This window comes from Buteo buteo, chromosome Z (assembly GCF_964188355.1).
Source record: "Buteo buteo chromosome Z, bButBut1.hap1.1, whole genome shotgun sequence".
NCBI lineage: Eukaryota > Metazoa > Chordata > Aves > Accipitriformes > Accipitridae > Buteo > Buteo buteo.
Genome location: NC_134204.1, coordinates 22,718,194 through 22,742,880, shown reverse-complemented (window position 1 = coordinate 22,742,880; position 24,687 = coordinate 22,718,194). Strand labels below are relative to the sequence as shown.

The window sequence follows — 24,687 nt, the reverse complement described above, 5'->3', positions numbered from 1 at the left end:
AAGCCAGGCAGATTTGCTACTAGCTCCCTTGATCCAGACGCAGAGATGTTTGGATATCGAGAGGAGTGGGTGGTAAGCCTTCCTAGCAGTCCTGTGTGCCCAATTAGTGACTGGCCGGGTGCCCAGCCAAGCAGGAGTAGTCAGGGTTCTGCCCTATCCTTCACTGGGGCAAGCAGGCCACTAGATGGTAGCCTCTTCTAGCAAAAACAGGGTTTCCCATGGCCCGGAGGCGTCTTTGCCTCCTTTACTTGCAGCAAAGCGTGGGGGCGTCTCTGGGTCGCAGGTCTGACTGCAAGGACACACAGAACCTGATCACCCCATCTCCTCAGACATTAAATGAAGGAGAACTGCAGCAGGGGAAGGCTCCTTTCACACTCACTGGAGAGAGACGAACAGTTTCAGGGAGCAGTACAGGTCTCAGAAGCACTTCATCAGCCTCTGGAGGTGCTAATTTCTCTACACTGATGACAGAGTCACTGTTGGATTAACTGACTCTTTACTTAAGGGTCTCAGATATTTCCCTGAGGTTAGGAAGTGTAAAATTTCATATGTATGTATGAAACAGACTGGCAACTCCATGCAATTCCATCCAGGTGATGGAAAAAAAACCAAACCACATTGCAAAAAGGTATTTCAGCTAACACACCAGGGAATCACCATGAATACCGACTATCCCTAATGCAAGAAATGGTGCCTCCAGAGCAGGGGCAAGACTAATAGTGGCATCTCCCACATTCCTGGCAATCTACATTATCCATCTCTGGATAATGGCTTAAATGCAGTTTCTATTGATTCTATTGTAATGGCTCTAAAAAGTGACAATTTAAATTAAATGTGAGCCTGGATCAGTAATTTGGTTTTAATCTTGTTAAGAAATGCAAGTACAATGAAATTATTCAAGTAGCTAAAATAATTATACATCACGGAACAACGCTATTCCAAATGTCAGTGATCAACAGCCAGTATAGCTATAAGCAATAACATTTTCCATACCTATTTGCATATCTCAGCGTATTTAGAGTGTTTTCACATGATGCCATGCCTGGAGAAATGGTAGCAATCTGGAGAAAACAAGCCACACATTAATAAGTCACTTTGTACAGATGAAAGGGTAGATGAATTCAAATTAACTGTATTTTTTTTTAATCTCCAGTTTCATTAGAGATCATCTACAAAAACTGTCTACTATTTACAGCTGTCCTTATACAATGACATCTCAAGGAGACAGATGTCACGTCAAAGCTTCAATTTAATTTTTTTAACCATACCTGGAACATTAAGAATTCATAGAAATTCAGTCAACTTCCCCGATCTCACTGTCTTGGTAACATAATATGTAAATGCCAAACCCGAACTGAAAAAATAAAGACTCCTCAAAAAGGGAAAATACACAACTCAGTAGAAAGTAAGTCTAATATATCCTGCAAAAAATTACCAGAATTATATATATATAAAAATATATATATATCTGTTTGTAGGCTGTTCTCCATTCAAGCAGACTGTATACTGATTTGAGAGATCTATTTTGGCCACAGTCCAAAACTGTACTTAATAATATTACAGATAAGCATCTGTTTAACTGTTTTCCTAAGTAAAGAATTTTTTTCTTCTCAACTTTAAATGTTTTTTGAAACTATTTAAGGCCAAGAATTTCAGTAAGACTGCAATGGCTAACAAAATTCAAAACCTATTTACGCTGACTGTATGTCTCTGGATTTCTTTAGAATGAAACAGAGCCTAGTCATAACTGTCAATGTTATGAAGTTATTTTCAAAATATTTTTCTGAAATTGAAAAAAATCAAGTTTCCAAATCATAGTTTAACATTGTATACAGAACAGAGTGCTCCACCCCTAAAGATATAACTTTTAAAATTCCAGCAGGAAGTCCATAAACGATAAAAGGAAAAGTCAAATAAAAATGAAGTGTAGAAATTACCAAATAAATTTGACACCAATATCCCACTTACAGATTAGTATGTCAGAAAGCAAGTGGGAAAGGCCTAGCAGGTATTTTATACCAGCACATTTCAAGAATCTCTTAGCCAAGTTAAAATCACATCATTTTATACACATTCCATATTGAAAAGCACCACATATTTGCAAAATGTCTTACTCTCTAACGGCACATTAGAACACTGGATCAAATCTTTATCTTGTTGAGGAATCCCTTTACAATAAATGTCTCTTCACTGACAAGGAAAACCAGCATCTTAAAAGAGGTCTTACATGTTCAATAAATAATGTTTTCCAATTGAATAATAGTTCTATGTTGCAAACTCATTATTTTGACTGCATCATGATTTAACACCAGCCAGCAACTAAGCACCACACAGCTGCTCACTTACTTCCCCCGCACCCCCCCATGGGATGGAATCCAGGAAAAAAAGTAAGGGTTGAGGGTAAGAACAGTTTAATAGGACAGAAACGAAGAAAATAATAATTATAACAGTACTAAAATGACAATAATTAGAATAAAAGAATTGGAATATCAAAACAAGTGATGGACAATGCAATTGCTCACCACTCGCCAACTGATGCACAGTTAGCTCCCAAACAAAGACTTGCCCCTCCAGCCTACTTCCCCCGGTTTATATACTAGGCATGACGTCACATGGTATGGAATATCCCTTTGGCCAGTTTGGGTCAGCTGCCCTGGCTGTGTCCCCTCCCAACTTCTTGTGCCCCTCCAGCCTTCTTGCTAGCTGGGCATGAGAAGCTGAAAAAGTCTTGACTTTGGACTAAACGCTACTTAGCAACAACTGAAAACATCAGTGTTATCAACATTCTTCCTACACCAAACTCAAAAACATAGCCCTGTATCATAGAATCATAGAAACATTTAGGTTGGAAAAGACCTTCAAGATCATTGAGTCCAACCATCAACCATGCCCACTAAACCATGTCCTGAAGTGCCTTGTCTATGCACTTTTTGAATACCTGCAGGGATGGTGACTCCACCACTCCCTGGGCAGCCTATTCCAATGTCTGGCAACCCTCTAAGTAAAAAAATTTTTCCTAATATCTAACCTAAATCTCCCTTGCCTCAACTTGAGGCCATTTCCTCTCATCCTAACCCTAGTTACTTGATAGAAGAGACCAGCACCCACCTCACTACAACCCCCCTTCAGGCAGTTGTAGAGAGCAATAAGGTCTCCCCTCAGCCTCCTCTTCTCCAGACTAAACAGCCCCAGTTCCCTCAGCTGCTCCTCACGAGACTTGTGCTCCAGGCCCCTCACCAGCTTGGTTGCTCTTCTCTGGACACACTCCAGCACCTCCATGTCTTTCCTGTAGTGAGGGGCCCAAAACTGAACACAGGACTCGAAGTGTGGCCTCACCAGTGCCCAGTACAGGGGGATGATCACCTCCCTGCTCCTGCTGGCCACACTATTTCTGATACAGGCCAGGATGCTGTTGGCCTTCTTGGCCACCTGGGCACACTGCTGGCTCATATTCTAGGTGGCTGTCGACCAGCACCCCCAGGTCTTTTTCCACCAGGCAGCTTTCCAGCCACTGCTCCCCAAGCTGTACCAGCTACTAGGAAGACAATTAACTCTATCCCAGCTGAAACCAGGACAGGGTTGGAAGGGACCTTTAAAGGTCACCTAGTCCAACCCCCCTGCAACGAGCAGGGACATCTTCAAGTAGATCAGTTATGCCTCAGTGCGAAAGAAAACAAACCTGTCTTTTCATCAGAAAAGTGAAGGAGAAAAGATTAATAAAAAAATGCGATTTTACCACCATTTTCAAATTGGAACCATACCTAACAGCTAAAGGGAAGAACTAGGCTGCCCTAACACCATGGTTTTCATGTTGTGGTCTGCAGACTTCTCTGGCCTCTAGGCTAATTAATTCCAAGGAGTCTGTGAAAACTAACCAACACAGAGAAGCCTAGCAATCGGTGTCCACTGCAGAGAGTTTGCATCACCATAAAGAGGTATGTTAAGGATGCACAAATAAAACTACTGGACATCAGTGCTTTTATCTGCCCTGTCCACCATCTGACAGAGTAATTCTGTTTTTCAGACTGATGCAAATGCACATGTATACAACACACAGCTACTCACCCCATCTATCCCAACTACTTGCCCCTTTAACAGCCTAGAGCATATAAAGATTGTAACTCACCACTGTACTTCCAGTCTACACCACCTTTTCCAAAGTTGTGAGTCAACAAACAATACTCTTATATAATTAAGACATTATTACAAACAAACAAACAAACTTCTCAAGCTAGAAGTGTTTCTAGCTAGATGGCTAGCTAGAAAACTAGAACAAGCAATAAGAAAGGCCAATAAAAAGTGAGAAGGGAGCAAGTTATCTGAAATGTCTCTGCTGAAAGTCTCACTCCACATGTAGTGTCAGTTAGTGGATAAACTTAAGTCCAACACATTGCCACAAGCGACCAATTTTAAACATAAAAGCCTAAATTCCCAGCAACTTCTCTCTTTGTAATTGTTAGAACAAACAGTTAACCAAATCAACTTACCATACAGGTACGGGAGTTTTCTCCTATGAATGAATCTCTTAGCACCTGAGTAAGTTTACTTGCTCTGAAGGGTGTATGAGGTTTATTTCGGCCTAAGGCTCTAATGCACTCCTGAAAGAACAAACAGGTTTATGCATTTTTCTTTAACATGGGCTGAATAAATATAATACAAATGCAATTCAAAATCAGAAAATGCATGCCTTAGTTATGTTGCTGTCACCTAAAATATCATTAAAATTTACCTTTAAAGCTTGGATTCAATAAGTGTTAGGCTTTTACCTCTCATTAAGTTCAGCAGAGAGGCAGGAACTTAAAAAGGACTTAGGAGCCTAAAAACTTCCTGAATCTCAGCCAAAACGTTTGCATCTATTGTATACAACAACAACAACAACAACAAAACAAAACAAAAAAAATCAGTGTTGATGTTAAATGTCCAGACTAACAACTGTTTCTGATTATCAGCTCCAAAAGTCTCAATGATCTACAACCTCCGCCAGCAGAAGCAGTGTGGACAGGGGCACATGTTAACTCTATCAATTAAAAGCAGTAGCTTTGATTCTGGCTGTGCCACTGACTTTCTTTACAGCTCAGAAGAAAACAAACTTTCTGAAAGCTTCCACAGGTCACAAATGTATTAAGCATAGCTCTCTATTGATGTACTCAATAGTGGAATACACTTGCAAACGTAAGTCATCCCCTGTTTTAAAACATTCTTCATCCTGAAAAAACAGGGATAAGGTCTCCTCTTTCACTCAGAAGGATATGGGGCTAAACTAATATTTGCAATTGGTTGGAGAGTTCCAGTGAGAAACACTGTACAGATGTGAATAATATGAAATTACTATAGAAGTTAGAGCAGCAACAAGGTACAACAGTGCAAACCAAGAGTGCACTAACCTAAACATCACTTCTGCCCAATCAGACCTCTAAACATCAGCTAATAAATTACTTCTTACGCAAAGAAAGTTTAAATTTAAATTTCTGTGGTGGTGTTGTCATCATCATATTTTGATCATTAATTCCAGTTTCTGACTTTGCCTTAATACTTTGTGTACAGGCATCTCTTCAGACGCATGTCTGCCGTGGTACACTTTTAACACATCTACACACAGAACTTCTTCAAACAATCATACTTCAAAAGCTTTTCAAATTAGAGTTTTGCTTTTAGCAGCACTAACAGATGGAATGGCTTTTGTGTTACATGGATAGTTCTACAGTAGTTCAGCTAATCCTCTGGCTGCAGCCATATTCTTGGGGCCTTTTGAAATTTCCTAGAAACAGCTTCTTCCAAAAGCCAGGCTAGAAACTGTGAGATGATAATCCAAGAAAGCAACTGTGAAACAGCATAAAACAGAACTAAAATTGGGCTCAGAATAAAACTTCCATGATACAGAACAGAAAAAACACAAGGGCAAGTTGGTTTAAACTAAAGTGATTACTTAAAAAAAAACTCAACAGCTGAATTTTATAGAATGGACATAGCTCAGATAAACAGAAAAACTGAAGCTTGTTGAATATGAACTTCACATGCAAATGCTAAAAAGGATTCAATATTTATAGGTGAGCAAGGCAGTGCATTCCCTGAATTTTTTGAATTTGTACATTAATAGTATACTTACATAAGCAGAAAAGCAGATTAGACAGGAAGAGGGGCAACAGATTTTCAACAAGTGACATTAAAAACAGTAACAGAAGTATATGTGGAATTACTGCTATGGCAACCAGCAAGTTTAATTAAGGTAGTTTAATTCACTATAATGATTTTTAGTTTGCTTACTCCTGAAAAATTAGAAATGGATTATCTCCTTATTAGTAAAAGAATTATAGGAGGACACTGCCAACTTCTAAATTAAGGGAGGTTTTAACTACTTTTGCTTTTCATCACAGCTCAGAAAACCAGGTAACAAAATGACACTACTTCCATGTAGAGACATTACAGAAATAACTTCCTGTACCAAGAACATGAAGAGGTTAAGACAGGACTGATACCCAGATGCAAGTAGCAAATCTTGGATTAGCACCAAAGACCACTCATCAGAACATACTAGTTTAATTCAAACTTGACAATAACTTCAAGAGTCTTGAATACAAATGGAAAAAAAAGCTGTGTAATGTTTTGGGGGACAGATGAAAAATGGAAAACTAACATAGCATTAAGAAACTTAAATCTTGTACTGCTGTTTAGACCTCTGCAAGACCTCCAGTTAGTTTTATTGCCCCTTCCCCATATAATTTAGATCACAATGACTAGTACAGCAGCAGCAGAACCTTTCACTATAATTAAAGACAAGTTGTATGAAAATGAAGTAAGAATGTTTTATAGGTACTGCACTGAAGGCACTAGCCAGTACAAAATCAACAAGTAAACTGAAAAAAAAAAAAACAAAACCAAACCAGCTTTATTTAATTACATTTCAAAACAAGTGATAACATCAACACAATGGTGTCTGCATTATTTACTTTGATGCTAAATCAAAACAGGCCAGTTTTGGAACTGCTGCTGCCAATTTTTCAACATGCCATACAATTTTGTAATGACACATTGTATGTTACAGTTTTGTGGTGTTTCATGAGATCTGCTTAGAGTCAGATACCAGTCTTCTCCCAAGTTTAGACTGGGGATAAAAAAGTAAGTAGAGTGATTTTGGAGTTCAGATGCTTTATATAAAACCACAGTTTTATATAAACTGGTGCTGAGAATAGTAAACTTAAGCAAAATGAACCAACAACAGAGATAAGTTGAGACACTCAAAACCACTGTTTCCCCAGCTGAGACAAAAATTTACTTTTCCTATTTAGACTGAACCTCTTTCAAGTATTATAAAACAAACAAAAAAAAGGCATATGAAATATTTAAATAAAATTTCTTAGCTCTCTTGATGTGACCTGGATTAACGTATGATAATCTGTAAAGTGACTGTATCAGACAATTTGCTGTGAAGAACACTAGTCAAAAATAGATTCCAGCTTTCAAGGGTTATCTTAATCTATTTGTTAGTTCTTTCTGGATATGTTGCTGTTGTGTTGCTTTAGTGAATTAATTAACAGCACTAAATAAATATGTTGTAAAGGTAACTTTGTTTTTATTTAATAAACAAACAAATAAATAAATAAATTCTGAGATCAGTAATAATATTTCCAGTTAGTATTTCAGACCCTGAGTACCAAAGTCAGCCATCTGTCCTCCCACTTTAGATATATATCAAAAAAGTCTTTAAATTCAACCACTGGGAACTTTCTGTTGAGGGTTTTTTGGGTTTTTTTAAACGACACACAAGTTGATAGCACAATGTTTCTGCAATGTTTCTACTTGGTAATTACCAAGTGTTTCTTCAGGCATTTAGAGGACAAATCAATACATTATTCTACCTGTCACATCAGTAGACAATGTAGACAAGCAAAGCCTGAAAAAACACTTGTTTTAATAGTCATTGCTATCATATGTAGAAGGCTTCCACCTACTCAAAGGCAATGGAAACATTTCAGTTACCTTGAGTGCTAAAAGGCTCTTGTTTATTTCCGCACCTTCCAGTCGTGTCTGCCTATCTGCACTTGAAGTATCTGCTCCTCTTTCATTGCCAGCCAAATCAATCAGAGAAAATTTACCATGCAATTTCCCTTTCCTTCTGAGAATAATCTGAAACACTGCATGGCTTCGAGATGAGTGTGCATTTGCAGATGTCTGGCCAGATGTCCTTTAAACAAAAGGAGAGAAGGGAAGGACATATGAACAGGCGAAGGACCATACACGTTAAACACGCTAACCTCAAAACGTTAGTTTTTTCAAAGCAGAGTGCTGTATTTTCTTACATGTATTGACAGCATGTCTAACGTTCCTGTGGACACCAGAGATACAACCTTAATAACTGGATGTACACAGTATAATTATACCTCTTTTTCCACCTCTTCAAACAGAAATGGAAGATTAGTAACATTTTACCTCCCTTTTAAAAGCAAGAAAAATCAGATCTTCAGAGATTTCAGATTATCAGAGAGCTTACATGTAAAATGGCATTTTTATCTGATCAGGCAGCAGTCTATGCACAGAGCTAATTTTAAAAACAATGAAGCTGGATTCTTAAAAAAAATAAAAATTTTATGCTTAACCTCTGTCACTATGTATCGAGGCCTTTTAGAGCTGAAGAATCTGGCAGTATTCCAGATTATAAATCATGTGAATTTAAGTCAGTAAACTGCTTACATAATGCATGCAGTTCACATCCTGTAGAAAAATCAGTTATTTCTCTCTAGGAGACAAAGAAACTCTCAATATATTTATTTAAAAGGTAGGCAGAGTCCTTACTTGCAGCCAACATTATCAAAACCCCACTGCATATTAAAAAGCTATCACTATGAAGACACCCCAAAAAAATCTTGTTCTGATTCTTTAATGTACAATGAAAAACTGGTGTAAGCTATGGGAGATACCTGCAGCTGTTGCCTATTTCAATAAGCTTAAGAACATCTTCAACACATTTGACTTCCCGTTCCTGTAATCCCACCACCTGGACTTGCTGTTTACCATCTTCTAACACTCTTAATTTTGTCTTCCTGTTCAACAAGTCAAAAACCTTAGGGAGAAGGGAAAAAACAGAACAGTTAAAGAGGAGCTTTAAAAGACACTTTTGTTTCAAATCCTGTAAAAAATATGCAAATCATTCCATGGAAAAACATGATTGGAAGGGAAGTGTAAAGAATTATTTGAAATAAAGCTTTTAGTACAAAGAGAAAAACAATCTTGTATGTGACAAAGCTCAAACTCTTGTTTGTGAAAAAGAAATTGCCCCTTCCTCAGAGAAAGATGAGGTACTTACCTTACCACTGTAGATCTCAAAAAATGTTGCATATACTTGAAGTTCTAACTTCTTATAGTTTGGTTTCTTTAGCATTAAAAAGACATCTCGAGCTGTGAATACATTTCCACAATAAAAAGAAATCTTATTATGTATTTTCATTTAGTGAAGACTCACTAATGCATAACAGTCTATTTACAGCATCTCTCAAATTTTGCAAGTGTAATAGAAAGGGTCAGTCAACCAAGTCTGAAACATTGCAGTTTAAACTGCCACATTACAATGGAAGATGCAGAAGACCCCAAAGTTATAAACTTAATTAATCATCCATTGTATTTATTACATTTTTTAAGTAATCTATATATACATTTACTTTACTCTGTAAAGACTACACACCTAGGAACTACTTTGATGTTACGAAAGCTCCACTGTAATGCAAAATATGTAGACCACTACGTTTCTATGACAGGGAGTAGAAAATTTATATAAAATTTATTGATCTCAACTAATCTGTAAAAAGACAAAAGACCAATAAAATCTCACCTGCAAGTGCATATATTCCTTTAGAACAATCTTGGTTCTTTCCTGAAAAGTCACCACCCATAGTCTAAATTTAAATTAAAAAAAAAAAAAAAAAAAAAAAAAGAAAGACCAAAAAATACACTATAAAAATCACAGAACTGTTACTTAGGTATTTGTTACTTATTAGGACTTAGGTAAGTATATCATACATAAAAAGAAGTGTATTGCTGACACGTAGAAGAAATACTTACATGAGTTTTTCCACTGCCTGTTTGCCCATATGCAAAACAAGTGGCCATTCCCCTTTCAAATATGGTCTCCACTAATGGTCGGGCTGTAAACCTTAAATGCAAAAAACAACAGTACTTAAGAAACTGAATTACTTTAAGATGCCATTACCACAAGGATGCTACAAATTTTAAGGCCAGAAGTGACAAAACTGGTCCTGTTCTTTGAGAGGCCAAAGGACTTCTTTACATTAATTCATGAACTAAGGAGACTACCAGTTCTAAGGCATTAAAATATCTCAAACAATCAAATTAAAGCTACAAGGTCTCTCCCACTTATTTTACAACAATATTATCCTCTATTAAACCCTAAGAAAAAAAAATTCCTTGTTTCAATGGTGCAACATAGCACAACTTACTATACGGCGTTTGGAGCTCCCTAAAGAAGACAAAATTAGACGACAACAAAGTAGGACAGTGGAGCAGATAAATACCTAGGTTTTGCCAATACCAAAATGCTGCTACAGTTTTGGTTTTGGTTTTTTTCTCCCCAAATCAGCTTCCAAGGTTAAATTTAGAAGACAAGTGGCCAAAACAACATTGCCTATCTTAATATTTTGAGAATGTACATACACTGAGAAAAGGCTCAAGAAAATGGATACCCAGCTTTTCAAATGGAAAAATCTAGTTATCACTGAAGTATTATTTGATGTGTCAAAAAATATTATCCAAAGTATCATTTTTCTGTTTTAGAGAATTAATTTCTACTTCAAAAAACTTAGAGTTATTGTTCCTACTTCAGCTGCTTATTACCATTATGTCATTAAAAACTCCAAAAGCAAAGGGTAAACTAATGGAGGGTTACCAATGGAGGTAAGAGGCTCTCTGCAAAAGTCTCTCTTTCTAAACTTTTTTTCCAAGTGTTAACACATGAAGTATCTTTAAGTGACAGAAACAGAAACAGGAACAATTGTTTACAGAAACACAGAGGTGTTACAACCTTCTTTCATTTCACTTTAGAACAAACACAAGATCACTTACAAAAATAATATGGGCAAGACTGAGCCATTTGGCAACCAAGGGTTCTGCAAAAATCTCAAGTTTAACCGAATAATGAATTTTCATCAAAAATATACCAGATGATTCCTGATCAGCCTCAGTCTTTTTATATATAAAACACGAAATTTCACAAAGCCTATCAACCCAAGAAGCACACTCCATTATCTCTCTTTAACTCAGTTTGAAATGATTTTGCTGATTTATAAAAAAAGGGACTTAATTATCTATTTTTTAAGTAAGGCAAAATACAAACATATCTAGAGAAGTTTTCATAAAGCATTATACAACTCCAAATGATACCATGCCAAAAAAGTCCAACTTTACTTTTACCAGAACCTTTATTTGCAATCTTGATCTTTCAGAAACATAAACTCTGTTCTCCTTTAAACCTCAAAAGGTATACCCATTCGAACTAGTGGGGGTTTTTTTAATATTAATGAAAACTTGCAACTCACTGTTGTGGCTCATGGATTCAAAAGTACTTAAAATACAGCTTAAGCAAAAGAATAATAATAATAAAAGAGTAGTACTTTTCTCCCTCAAGCTGAAGAATGTTTTTCAGTATAGAAATACAGTGAGTAATTTTAGCGTACTGGAGAAAACTGGAGTAACTTGCCACACTATTTTTTTCCCCAGTGTGACCCTGAAGTTCTGGTGAGAACAGATGACAATACCAATTTTGCTCTTCTGTTATTACAGGAGGCCTCAAAGCAGATTGCCCTTCAAGTAATAATCATTATTGTGCAATATGAGGGAGAAGGAGAAAGCCTGCATTGCTACGCAGACTAGATATTTACTGTTTCAGCATGAATACAATCATCTTTCAATAATTTCCCATATTACCATTAATGTGTTATGTCACTAATAAAAATTGTCTGGAGAAAACTCAATACAAAAATACAACACTGTATGCCACAAACATCCCTCACATTTAAACACTATGCTCAGACAGATAAATAACAGGAAGGAGGGAGATTAGAAGAACTGCTTGTTAAGCAGGAGGACAACTATTGCAAGAGGCACAGATCACCAGCCAGATTGCTCTCCCGCAGCTCTTCATTATTGACAAAGGAAAGATGCTACCAGTAGAAAACCATTAGAGATAGAAATCTCCAAGGGTAGATTTAGTGCTGTTTAGAAGTCTTTTGTTAGTGTAAACTAACATACTATACAGATTTTCCTTTCACCACCCTTCTCCTTCAAATTATCTCAAGCATAAGACAGAAGTTTTAGTTTTCAAGGCCTTTTAGTAATTCTTTTACTATGAATTTTCTGTTATCCACCGACAGGATTAGCATCCAACATCAGTCAGGACACAATGCTAAATTTTCCTTCCTCATTGTTGGATTAAAAACAAAACTTAAGATATTTCTCTGTCACTACCCCTCAAGGCTATGGGAAGCACTTTTACGCATAAGAAAATTATCTTAATAAAATTCCTTTCTGATATCAATATTCCCTGCAAAAAGCTTCACACTATTTAGACTGGGTACCAAGATGTGACCTGTCATGGTGTCTAACTTTGCCTGCTACTGTATCTACTCCATTTAGTGACTTGTACAAGGTAAACAGCTACTTCTAAATGTTTTTAAAAGTGCTGTGTGCATTACTCTGTGCCAGCTGTGGAAGTGAAACAGAAGGATAAAGGAGAAAATGGAGATCCAGATACCTTGGGGCTGAAAGTGGATGTGTGTCTTTATTGCTGTTGTTTTTTTAAATCAGAGCGATTCGGCATTTTGAGCAAGATAACTTCGCTCCATGCACCTCCATGTTACATCAGCCAGACTGCTTCCAGCAGCCAAGCTAGCTCAGGTATATCAGCAATACAGCAATACAACCCTTCTCCTTTTCTTTGTACTCTTTCCCCACCCTCTCCTGACGACTTTCCATCTCTTAATTATCTTATATTCAAACTGCAAGCTCCTTGGGGCCGGGGCTGTCCTTTTCTTCCAAGTTTCCTGAAGACCAAAAGCCATGACTCAGCTTCCTCAGGTGCTGCATGCACACTAATTAATAAGACAATAACCCTGAGGCAAATGGAGAGCTCATGAAGTTGTTCAAATATTCAGCAGCTGAGAAGGCAGGCAATACAAGCTAGAGCCTGGAAACCAGCAGGGCTTGAAGGAGGACTGAGAGCAGGACTGAGGTCAACGGAATTGGAGATGACATTGCAGGCGAAGAATTCAGAATAAAGAGTTAAAACAAAAGTAAACAGGCAAAAGAATGGAGGTAGCAATATACATAATTGGTAACACAGAGAATAGGAGTAAAGTCCAGGACCAAGGTAAGCCCACAGTTATTGACATGAGAGATACGTGAGAAAAAAGATTCACAAAAAAAAGCATATACACATACCTGTAAACCATTTCATTAGGAGCCGTGTCATCAAAGGCATAATCAAAACGAAAAGTTTGGTTTTCTAGGTACCTTGTTAAATCCACCTTTTGTTTTGGTTCATGTACCATCACAACATCTTTACTAGGAATTGTTATTACATCAAGGTCTTTCATTAAAGTTTCTATAAAATAAGTGAAATATATATTTAACTAGCAACACATCATTATTTTTTCATTGTTTACACTCTTATAACATCTCAGATAACACAGCTCCTCCAAGTAACAACACTGCAATGGATTTGGGCTTCTGATGCCTAGATAGTAATCTGCTAGGTAAGAGATTCCCTTTTGGAAGTCTAGTTGTCCTATCCTACCAATTGCAAGAAATTAAAGAGAGGTTGTACAAAGCTGATTAGAAAAACTAAGATCAGTAATTATAGCACTATCACTGTAGCTTGTTATGTATTCTACAATAACACTTTTCATGGATTTGAGTTCTTCTTCCTCAGGGCTTCTATACTGTTTTACACATTACTGCCATATCCTTTGAGTTTTTATAACTAACTTCTCTGCTGCAGAAACTGGATGCTGAAAGTCCTATACTGCTTGGACTGCCAAACTTAAAAATACAAAGAAATCAATATCCTTATGATAACTTGCTTTATTTTAAAATTTTATCTTTTCATTTTTCCCCAAATCCTTAATGTTACAGTCGTATGTTCACAGCTTTCAAACGGAAAAATTTTGCTTTCATTCTACACAGACATTTTTCATTTGTGTATTCCTCCTAGAACCTAAAGTATACACAGAATTTCTCTAAAGTATAATCCTTCTTAAAAATTACCTTGAAAGCAGAAGAAAGCTGAAAATTCTAGTGATCCTTCCTATCACTGGGAATGAACAAAAACCATCTAGATGCAATTTCAACAGTGAGATCCCAGGTTATAATTACTACACAGCACTACAATTTACTGCTAATTGTTGTATGAGATTTGAGTCAGCAAAACAGAGAACCCAGTGATCCATAATATGCACAGAAATAAAGACCCTTTGTGTGTACAGTCAGGATCACTAATGTGTCCTACCTGCATTTCTATGTAAAATTTCTTAAGGCATGCAGCTCAAGAATATGATGTGGCTTTCTACAGTTAAATAGAAATCTTTTCATCGGTTAACATACTGATGAAACAGTAAAATGTTTACCATTGCATGACATTACGCACCAACAGAAATATGCATTCAAGTCACTATATAATCAATTTTTCAACTGCACTGCAATAAAATAAAACGCAATTATTCTGCAGTAATCACAGAGAAGAAATAAGGAACAGTGATGAAAAGAGATGTATCATGGTCAATTCTTTGCAGCAAAAGCCTTTTAATTTAAGCAGTCAAAAGCTGATTTTCCTTAAACAATTGTTTGGAATAAGACATTTACCTGCTCCCAGCTATTTGTAATGACAATCTGTATTCCTTGCTGATAAAAAATTGGAACAGTGTCTCTGAAACCCACCATACATTTCTCAATTATAAATATACATCACTGAAATAAAATCTTAAAATGTCAATCTGAACACCTACTTCCTGCAAAGTCAATTCACAGAACAATTGGTGCTGAGAATACCTAAAGATTTTGGTGATTGTGTTTGTGAGACTGATAAAACAAACTAATTTTATTTTTCCTCTTCAGGGGGTTACACACTAGTATCTTTGATTCTTTTATACTCTTCAATGTTAAAACATGGCATGAGAAATACTGTTCCTTATGAAGTGTGTGTTTTCAGAAGATTGTATCGTGGGTACTAGATTATCTCTACGGTTCATCCCCTGCATAAATTATTTCATTAATACCTTTTTACTATAGTTTACTCTTAAAAATGCAAAATAACTTTAGTGCCAACTTCATTTTTACTTAAGACACTTGTCTTCCTACAAACACCTCTGAATTATTTTTTTTTAATAGCTCCAAACCACTAGTACCCCAGATATGCAAATTCCACAAAATCAAGTCCTACTTCTGATTCCCAACTCATGTCCCATGACAACTTGCTCTCATTTACTGTAATTTCACTTTGTCCACCTTCAGCACAGGTAGAAGGTGACACTTCCCCCAAATGTATCAGATTTCTAAGTCATATTTTATTAAAGATAACCTCCAATGCTGAAACAGAAGTTCAACTGCTACGAGACTTCTATGCTGAATGCCCTTATTAAATACGTTGTGGAAAATAGTTTCAATTAACCAGTTTTTGAGATTATGCATTGCTTTCAGATCAATAAAAGAAAAAATAGAGGAATAAAAAAACAGTACAAGTAAAAATGAAGAGAAAAATAAGGTAGGGGAAGCAGCAACATGGAGGGAAAAAATAAGACAAAAACTAACTATATACCAGTATCAACATATCATTCCCCTTTCTCATGCAATTCTCCCATTTTCCTATGGATATGCTCCAGATAATCCTCAGCATGTAGTTCTGACAGCACAAAAATAATAAATGCATACCAGGTTGTTTCAGAGTCAGAGCGATGCTCTTTGACTCCTTTAGCTATACAAAATATAGTAGAAAGACAAGGAAAGAAACATCTTCCAAAACAAAATGCAGCTTACTTAAGCACTGGATTCAGATAGGCGGCAATCCAGAAGCATTTGCGTTCATAACTTCCTGCTGAAAGTAAAGAACTTCATGGGAAGACTGGGATTTAACTGGAGTTGAAAACCTGAACTTTTTTTTTTTTTTAGTACAGACTGCAGTCTTATAACCAGGCAGTAAGAAAAAAAGTTGTAATACTAATCACATATAAAAAAAGTCACTAAGGAGTCCTTCCAGTACCTAATAGTTTTTTAGCGGCATTTCACATGCCCTAGGGTATTTTGCCCAGCCCTGAGCTGCAACTCCAGGGGACAGAAGTCTCCAGTTTATCTGTAATCCACTAGCCCCATGAGCATGTCTTGGACACGTTTGGGCACCTAAAATGTCATAAGACATCAGCGTTTAGGCAACTGAATTGCTCCCTTGATGTCTGATTCAAGACCACTCGAAAGTATAAAAACAGATGTACAAAGAATGCATATGAAAGTTTTCAGTGGGTAGCTCAGGAGATAACTTGAAGGATAGTTTAAAAGAATGGTGATCCTAATGCAATGGAAGAATACTGAAGAAATTAGAGTAGAATTAATGCCCAGATCAACTAAATACATCCTAGATCACCTTGGAAAAAACGTGCAGTCTCTCTGTGCCTCAGCTTCCAATCCATAAAATGGTGACATTCTTAGTTTAACACTACTTTTCTCCCCATCTTTATCCAGCTTATCATGAGTCTATGAATTTTCTGGGTCTGTCACACATATAGTGTAGCATAACAGTTCCACCTTTCATCAGTATTTCTAGATGTCTATAAGACAAATTATATCGCTACCAGAAGCAACTTTTCAGAGAAAAAATTCAGCAAAATCTTCAATGGTCATACCTTTTTTATTGAGTGGTCGTTTTCGTACACAAACACATATCCTGTGTTCATCAATCTGCAAAGGAAACTATCTTTCAGTAAACTATACCCCAATTCCAGTTATATGATATTTTACTTTGTTTTACTTCTATTCTTGAATTAATTAACCAATCATTTAAACAAAGAGAAATTTCTAAGACAGCGAGTCATCTGAACATGTAAAAGCCCCTTGCATCTGCACAATAGCCAAGAGCCCAAAAGGGGGAACCATAATTAACAAAACTCCCTGCAGACAGTGATCTAATCCTGTAGAGTAGCAGGTACATCTTGGAGTACTGCAAGCAAATCCAGCTCTAACAGGGTAGATACGCTATTGACAGAAATCATCAAAATCTCTGACTTCCACAGAGATCTAATAATCTTCATCATTTAAGGATTCTGCTCCTCTGAGTTATCTGCAAACCAAGGCCCTCATCACCTTCAAAGATCAAATATTAATCTTTATACTCAACAGTGTTCTTCAGAGAACCTTAATGTTTTGTGTGCACTTCCCCTAGCATCCCACCAAAATTTACAATACAGAGACTGAGTGACTACTTATTACATATTGGTATTATTTTTTAGTAAAAAGGTATTTAAATGACATAACATAATTAACAATAATTTAGTAACCTAGGACTTTCAACACCTACTAATTTATATGCCATCAAATTACTGAAAAAATAAACCCATATTATAATGAATACTAATACATATCAAACTACTTATTTTTCATGTTTACAGACAGCAGTATACATTGAAAAAATTGAAAACACAGGAAAAATACAGAAGGATAAAAAACTTCCATGTTGCTGGATTACTTACAGGATCTGCAGTTGTCAGTGGTCTATAATCCAAACTTCCCCTGAAATCTCTTATCATACACATAATTTCATAATTTGGGTTTGTAGCATCAACATCCTAGGGAATAAAGCAACAGAATTTCTAATATACTTTTCTTCCTGAAATGGACTAACTTCAGCATATTCTGCATTTATTTATAAGAAAAAATACACATTAACTGAAATCTTATTTCTTCTCCAAAACGCCAGAAATGTCTCAAATGCAAGTTTAATGCCTTTTTCCATTCTGATGTAGCTAATTTACTGATCACAAGGCAAAACAATTATATGCTTTCTACTTCATGTTTTTGGTTGGCATGCAATAGAAAATATTTTTCAATTGAGGACTCATTAACAGTCTACTCAAGAAAGAGAAATTACTCCTGCCTTTGCCGGAATCTTCACACTAAAGAAACACCTCCGAACACTGCACAACACCAGATAGCTTATACAGTCAATGCTTCTTAATCGGAGATAAGCTGGGCCAACGGATGAATGGATACACTCCATTACACAGGTACAACACACACTGCAGAGAATAGTGCAAGCACCCCAGCTGCTCTAAACACAACCCTGCTGGATCCAAGTCTCTTAAAGGAGCTTGATCCTACTGCTGGTCCTGAGTTAACTTCTACAGTTACTTGAGTGCATTGGAAACTCTTTTAACACTCCTAGACCCCCCCAAAAAGCAGAAGCAATCCCAAGCATACACAGTAGGCTACATCCAGGCTCAGAAGACCTCCCATCCCTAAACCTGGAGCCATCAGTACCAGAGTGAATGGACATGTAAGAGACCATGCACGGAGCCCCTTCAAGCCTTGCTAAGCCTGAGCCTACTGTGAGCTAAGCTGGTTCTCTGCAGAACTGATCAAGTGTCCTTCCTGTCACTTCTCCCTGCAACTGTCAGTTTTTACACCATTTCAGAACATGCTGCTGATGCCACACATAGCCAGCTCTGGTGGTCAGACCTTATTAAGTTTTGCATGGCTCCCCCCAGATGATACAAAACTCCCTCTGGATCGCAGCTGGCTGTGGAAACAGTGTAGGCACTCTCCGAAAGCACTGCATTGGGGTTAACAAGCTGAAAGGGAGCCAGCTCATGTCTCTGCACCTGTGACACAGCCAATCCTCACTTCAGATAAAATTGCGTCCTGGTAACCAGAAGTTGACTGTACCTTGCTGTTGTTCATCCTGACTACCGTGAACTAAAAACTGCTGACAATAAGTCCACACAAAATGTATTCCTGCTGAAACCTTTCCTTCTAACACTCATAAAGCAGTATTGCTTATTATGGAAAAAGTGTTTGCCTGATATTCTTCAAACCTTGTTTGAAGGTCTTTGCCCACTAAAGGAAGTGCTTGGCTAATTATTGCTGCATTTCATAACAACAACAACAGAATACACAAAGCAACATGAAGCACAGGTACATACAGGTCAACAAGACAAACAGAGCTTCCTCATACAGAAGTTTTAAGAGTCAGATGCAAAGGCAGTTTTCACAGGAGCAATAAAATAAAAATTTTACCTGTAGTACCACATCAAAGTATCTTAATATATGAAGCCAAAAAATATTTGTTCCTCACACAAAAAGACATAGTAATGTTTTGCATTTGTTTAAATGGATGGAAATTAGAGAACATGAATTCAACATAGGTGATTTTAGGTCAACTTAGAAACATCATTAAACCATGAAGCAAATTGCCTGAATTATTTACTTGGTGGTTGTTACTTCTCATGGCAGTAGTGGATTGGTAGTATCTCTTTAAAGACTAACACATACGCACAGGGTTGCCAACAAGATTACACTACTAGTTTTGCTAAAGCTTTTACACTACTGTGACAGAAAGTCATTTAATATTAAGAGATTTTTCTCAAGGATTAGCAACTTCATTTCTTTCACACAGGTTTCTAACAATTTGCTCCCAAGCTGCTTGCATGATGCAAAGCTAAATTATAAATGCACAGACTGGTTTAAGGATAAAAACTAAAGTCGCTGTTCAAACTTGAGCCTCAAATGAATCTCCTACAAAGCATCAAAGATCATAAAGAACAATTTATCATAATGCTATAATACCTCCTGTAGAATAACAGACCTATCTAAAAGCCAAAGGTTTGATTATTTTCAACAATATACCTTCCCTAAGAAACAGCTATCATCAGTACCTGATCTTTAAAGAACATACAGCAAGATAAGCAATTGTAAGCAGTTATTTCTGTAGGAAGAAAAAGAGGGGGAAAGCTGTCTAAAGTAACAGCTATGAAAGCAATGCTGCCAAGCACCAAAATATTTATCAAACTTGTATACAGGATAAAAACATTTAATTTCAAGATTATTACAGTTCATAAAAATTATTAAAGACTGAAAAAAGCATAACGATTTTACAAACTTCTTCTCTTGCTGACATACATTTTCCATTCAAGCTAAAAATACTAACCTGAGCTCTTTTTTCTCTAAGTTCCTGCTGCTGTAACCGTCTTTTTTCACGTTTCTCTTGCAATTTTTCAACCTCTTTTACACAATTAGATTTTCTACGTGCTTAAAGAAAATGATATAATTTTATATTTTCAGTGTTGCATGAATTTAGCATTTACACTGTAACATTTCAATTATATTAATTTATCTATACTTAGAATGCATTTATATCAACTATCTTTTCAAGCAAATCAGTATTATGATCAGAAACAGAATAATTATGGCAATTTTATTTCTAAAATTCATAAAATGAATGAATTAGAAAAAAATAATGGGAATGGGACAATAGTTACATGACCAAAAATATAAGGACAATGACCCTCAAAAAATATTGGGACAGATACATGTGATCTCTTGGTTTGAATTAAAAGAAAGCCCAGGCAAACTAAAAAAAAAAAAAAAACAACACTGCCATGGTTAAAAAAGGAAAAACAAATTCCAAAAACTAACACGACTATGACAAAAAGTGTACATTTGTTTAGCCACAGCTCTCTGACAAAGCTCCTCAAGGAAGCCCACCGACAACTGTGCATGTGGACCATTTGTCATTTATGGACAACAACATAATCCAAGAGAATGTACATGTAACGCCCAGAATGAATGAATCCTTGATACACGGTTTACATACAAGGGGGTCCAAATTCCTTTTTTGCAGCTTGAACTGGAGATATATCTGAAACACTACCATTCTGTTGAGAGGAGGAAGACTGCTCAGGAAGCTGAGTAGGTCGCGCACGTGCAGAACCAACCACTGCAAAGGAAAAGCACAAAGCTTATCTTGACACAGAAGAGTAACATTTCTATCTGATTCTGAAATGCTTTGTTATGACGAGATAAAACAAGGCCCATTTCCAGACATAGCAATTTATTGGAGGTGAGAGGGAGCCATACATGTAGAAAGTCTATTAATAAAGACATTTGGTATGCAGCCTTTCTTATCCTAGTGTTATATACCAACACAACATAATTATTAAGTACCAATGCTGCACGTGCATATTTTTAAATACTCTGCTGCAGAATTAGTACAACTTATTATGTGCATAGAACAAAGTGTGGACTTGGAGATATGCAGTCCTGAAGCTTAAAGTGCTGAAATTTTATTTATATTGTGATTATGCCCAAAAACCCAGTAAGAAAAGAAGCCCCGCTGTTTCACATTTTCTAGATGTTATAAAATATTCCCACCCCATTAAGCCTAGGATCTCTGGAGGAGCAAGGGGATACAAATGAAAGACAGTGAAGTGCAGCTCAATCTGTGAGTGGAAGAAACAAACCTTTTTGACACTATACTGGAAGTTATACAGATAATATCAATATGTCTAAAGTTATGCATTGATTCTATATGTGCTAAGGATGCCAGTTTCTGAAGATGCAGTGATGTCTGTTCCTAGTGAATGCAGTGGGAGTAGTGACCATGCAAGCCTCTTTGGTAGAGCTGAATGCTTTAAACTGTTTTTCAAAGAGTTACTTCAAGCAGCTCTGCTTCAGCTGGCCCATTTCCTGCACACACTCCCAACAGAGTCTGCCAGAAGAGTACGAAAGTGAAGGTATCACCTTTGATGAGCAGCCAGAGATAACACTCCAAACAAAGGCAAGCTCACTGTGCAACAAGGAGACAACTATGGAAACAGGTATCGAACGGAACAGACAGACAACACGAATACCCACAGCATTCCAAATATGAAAGGAGCTCTAGTTTATAGCACAAATTGACTACACAAAATAAGGCAGTGTGCTGAGAAAAGCTTAATTACAAGGCCAACAAAGAACAAATACTTAGGCCAACTGTGAATAGTAAGATGCATAAGACCTACTAAAATACAAGTTACGGGGTTATTCCATACCAAACAGACCATTTACTACAAACAACAACATGTATGGATGCAAGGAAAGCCCATCAGTGTGATGTCTCAAATTTAAACCATACTAGTTTGAAAAAACTTATCCCCGCCTTATGAGATTTTCAATTTGTTTAACACCTCCAGCGGCAAATGGCGGAAGGGTGAAAGTGGTCCCCAATCATCCACCAGAAGAGTCTGAACACTTGCAAAGATATGCAAGCCCACTTTTTTTCAAGTTAAACAGGTGGACTGGGATCTAGTCTGAATTAATGACAGTAGATTAATGTTTGGAAAAAGAATCATCACCATCTTCTGTACAAGTTAGTTAAGTTTAATGCAGGAGAGAAAATGAAAACAATAAGCAGTAACTATTCTTTCTGATGTTATAAAATACATTACATCTGTATTCATCCAATACATGCTTTTCACCTATCCTCCTGTGGTATTTCAGCATTTTTGTAGATTTTTTGCTATTATCTGTAGAGTGAGAATTAACTCATAGGGCTTAAGTACCCTTTGAATGAATGTTTACACACAGACTGTTACAAACGTAAGTCAAAAGATTGAAAGTGTAAGAATTTTAAGCACACTACTTAGTGTATATTGAAACACTGAATTAACCTGAAGCAAACTGAGGATGCTTTAACTTGGAAAAGTCCACACAAGACTTAATGTAGCATAATTAATTAACTTCAAATTTTTGCACCTTCAGTTCATTCAGCTTAACTTTCCTAATGCTGTATTGCTTAAACTTGCATATAAAGACTATTTGTACAGCATGAATTCCTAAATATACATAGGAATAATTCTAGGAATGACATACCATGTCTTTTACATGTCACATGCATACATACCGAATGAGAAATGCAGAACTATTAAGGAATGTTAGATGAGCAGGAGGTTACCATGTTCCCATATTTTTAACTTCCTTGAAATGGAAAGAGATAACATTTACCTCTGTTATCTCTGGCAGGGGTGTCATTCTTAATAGATGCCACAGTTCGTCGACTCTATAAAGAAAAAAATCCCTGTTATTTGATGACCATATTATTGAACAAAAAAACTGCAGCCCCACCTCTGCTTCTTTCCAGTGAATGAAAATAACACGACATCAGCAATACAGAGGTGATTGCTGGCAAATCTCTCCCTGAAGAGCCTAGGGTGAAGACTGCTTGAACTATACATACTCTTTCAAAACAACCTCAAAAACCTCTTCGATATTTTTCCTTGAGATATATTTAGGTACCCTAGTTCCCAACTACCTCTCTGCCAAACCTGTTCTTAAAAAATGTTTGAAAACCACTATTCACCATAGGAAAAATAAAGGAACGCAGTTATCAAATAGCTCCACAGACACAAAAGTTAAAACTCAGAATTCAAGCATAACAACATGTATAGGAGTATTATAAGTTTAACATGAACATGTTGCATAGATATTACCAACCTTCACAATCTTGTTTACTTTGGCTGATGGGGTAGGTGGTGGTGGTGTCTCTGGACTAGGTTCAATATCTTCATCAGGTGCAAGATCTGGGTTAAGTGAAAATATGCTCTCCAGGTCAATCTGTGTAAAAAAATATAAAACACATTTATGAATCTTAAAACAGTATTCACCCTCTCCATTTCTCCTGTTAGGTCTGAGAATAAACAGTAAATATATTTAGGGTTTTTACCCTACAATTTGTTAATTCTAAAACTGGAATTGTCGTGTTTTGTGTTCACTAAAAACAGCATAAGCTTTGGTCTTTGTATTAGCTGAAAACACACCCTTCAAAAGGGATGAATTAAAAACGACCAACAGATATTCATAATTTTGTAAAGTGATTAAATTAAAACAGAAGTAGTTAGTATTACGGCAGTAATTTGACAATTACTGCAAAATATGAAAGACATTCATAAAGAGGTCTCAATTATTTGAAATTTCTCAAACAGTGCAAAAGAAACAGACGAATTACATCCACCCAAAAAATAAGAGCACAGTTGAAACCATGTTGAATTTATCATGCTGTATTTTTTTCTTTTAAGTGTTCCTCATTCATAATGCTGTAAAATGTAAGGGGGGAAGGGCAGGACCTCAGGACCTTAAATATAGCTGGCCTCAGGTCTATTGTAACTTGGTTTCCTAAAAATCCTAAAGCGCTTTGGTATCTACATACTCCCATGAGGGAGCTGGCGGAGGAGCTTGCCAAGCCACCCTCCATCATTTATGAGCAATCCTGGTCAATGGGGGAGGTCCCAGACGACTGGAGGCTTGCCAATGTGATGCCCATTTACAAGAAGGGTTGGAGGGATGATCTGAGGAACTACAGGCCTGTCAGCCTGACCTCAGTACTGGGGAACATTATGGAACAGTTCATCTTGAGTGCGCTCACATGGCATGTGCAGGACAACCAGGGGATCAGGCTCAGCCAGTGTGGGTTCATGAAAGGCTGGTCCTGCTTGACCAACCTGATCTCCTTCTATGACCAGGTAACCCGCCTAGTGGATGAGGGAAAGGCTGTGGATGTTGTCTACCTGGGCTTCAGCAAGGCCTTTGACACTGTCTTTCACAGCACACTCCTTGAGAAGCTGGTGGCTCATGGCTTAGACAAGTGTACTCTTTGCTGGGCGAAAAACTGGC

The 24,687-nt window shown here is 36.9% G+C and overlaps 1 protein-coding gene across 4 annotated transcripts in view; it reads right to left on the bottom strand.

Moving 5' to 3' along the window:
• Positions 1–24,687, bottom strand: part of KIF2A (kinesin family member 2A) — a 60,592-nt gene that overhangs the window by 10,396 nt on the left and 25,509 nt on the right. For 3 of the 4 annotated variants that reach the window (XM_075019788.1, XM_075019785.1, XM_075019787.1), the window contains exons 3-16: positions 23,512–23,631; positions 23,023–23,077; positions 20,855–20,977; positions 20,189–20,289; positions 17,736–17,831; positions 16,893–16,947; positions 13,444–13,606; positions 10,054–10,144; positions 9,824–9,887; positions 9,302–9,393; positions 8,916–9,058; positions 7,978–8,182; positions 4,488–4,598; positions 994–1,061 (exon numbers count right to left, since the gene is read on the bottom strand). In XM_075019788.1, coding sequence (XP_074875889.1) covers positions 994–1,061; positions 4,488–4,598; positions 7,978–8,182; positions 8,916–9,058; positions 9,302–9,393; positions 9,824–9,887; positions 10,054–10,144; positions 13,444–13,606; positions 16,893–16,947; positions 17,736–17,831; positions 20,189–20,289; positions 20,855–20,977; positions 23,023–23,077; positions 23,512–23,631 — 1,487 coding nt within the window. The remainder of the gene's footprint in view (positions 1–993; positions 1,062–4,487; positions 4,599–7,977; positions 8,183–8,915; positions 9,059–9,301; positions 9,394–9,823; positions 9,888–10,053; positions 10,145–13,443; positions 13,607–16,892; positions 16,948–17,735; positions 17,832–20,188; positions 20,290–20,854; positions 20,978–23,022; positions 23,078–23,511; positions 23,632–24,687) is intronic. The other variant, XM_075019786.1, reaches the window with a different exon arrangement.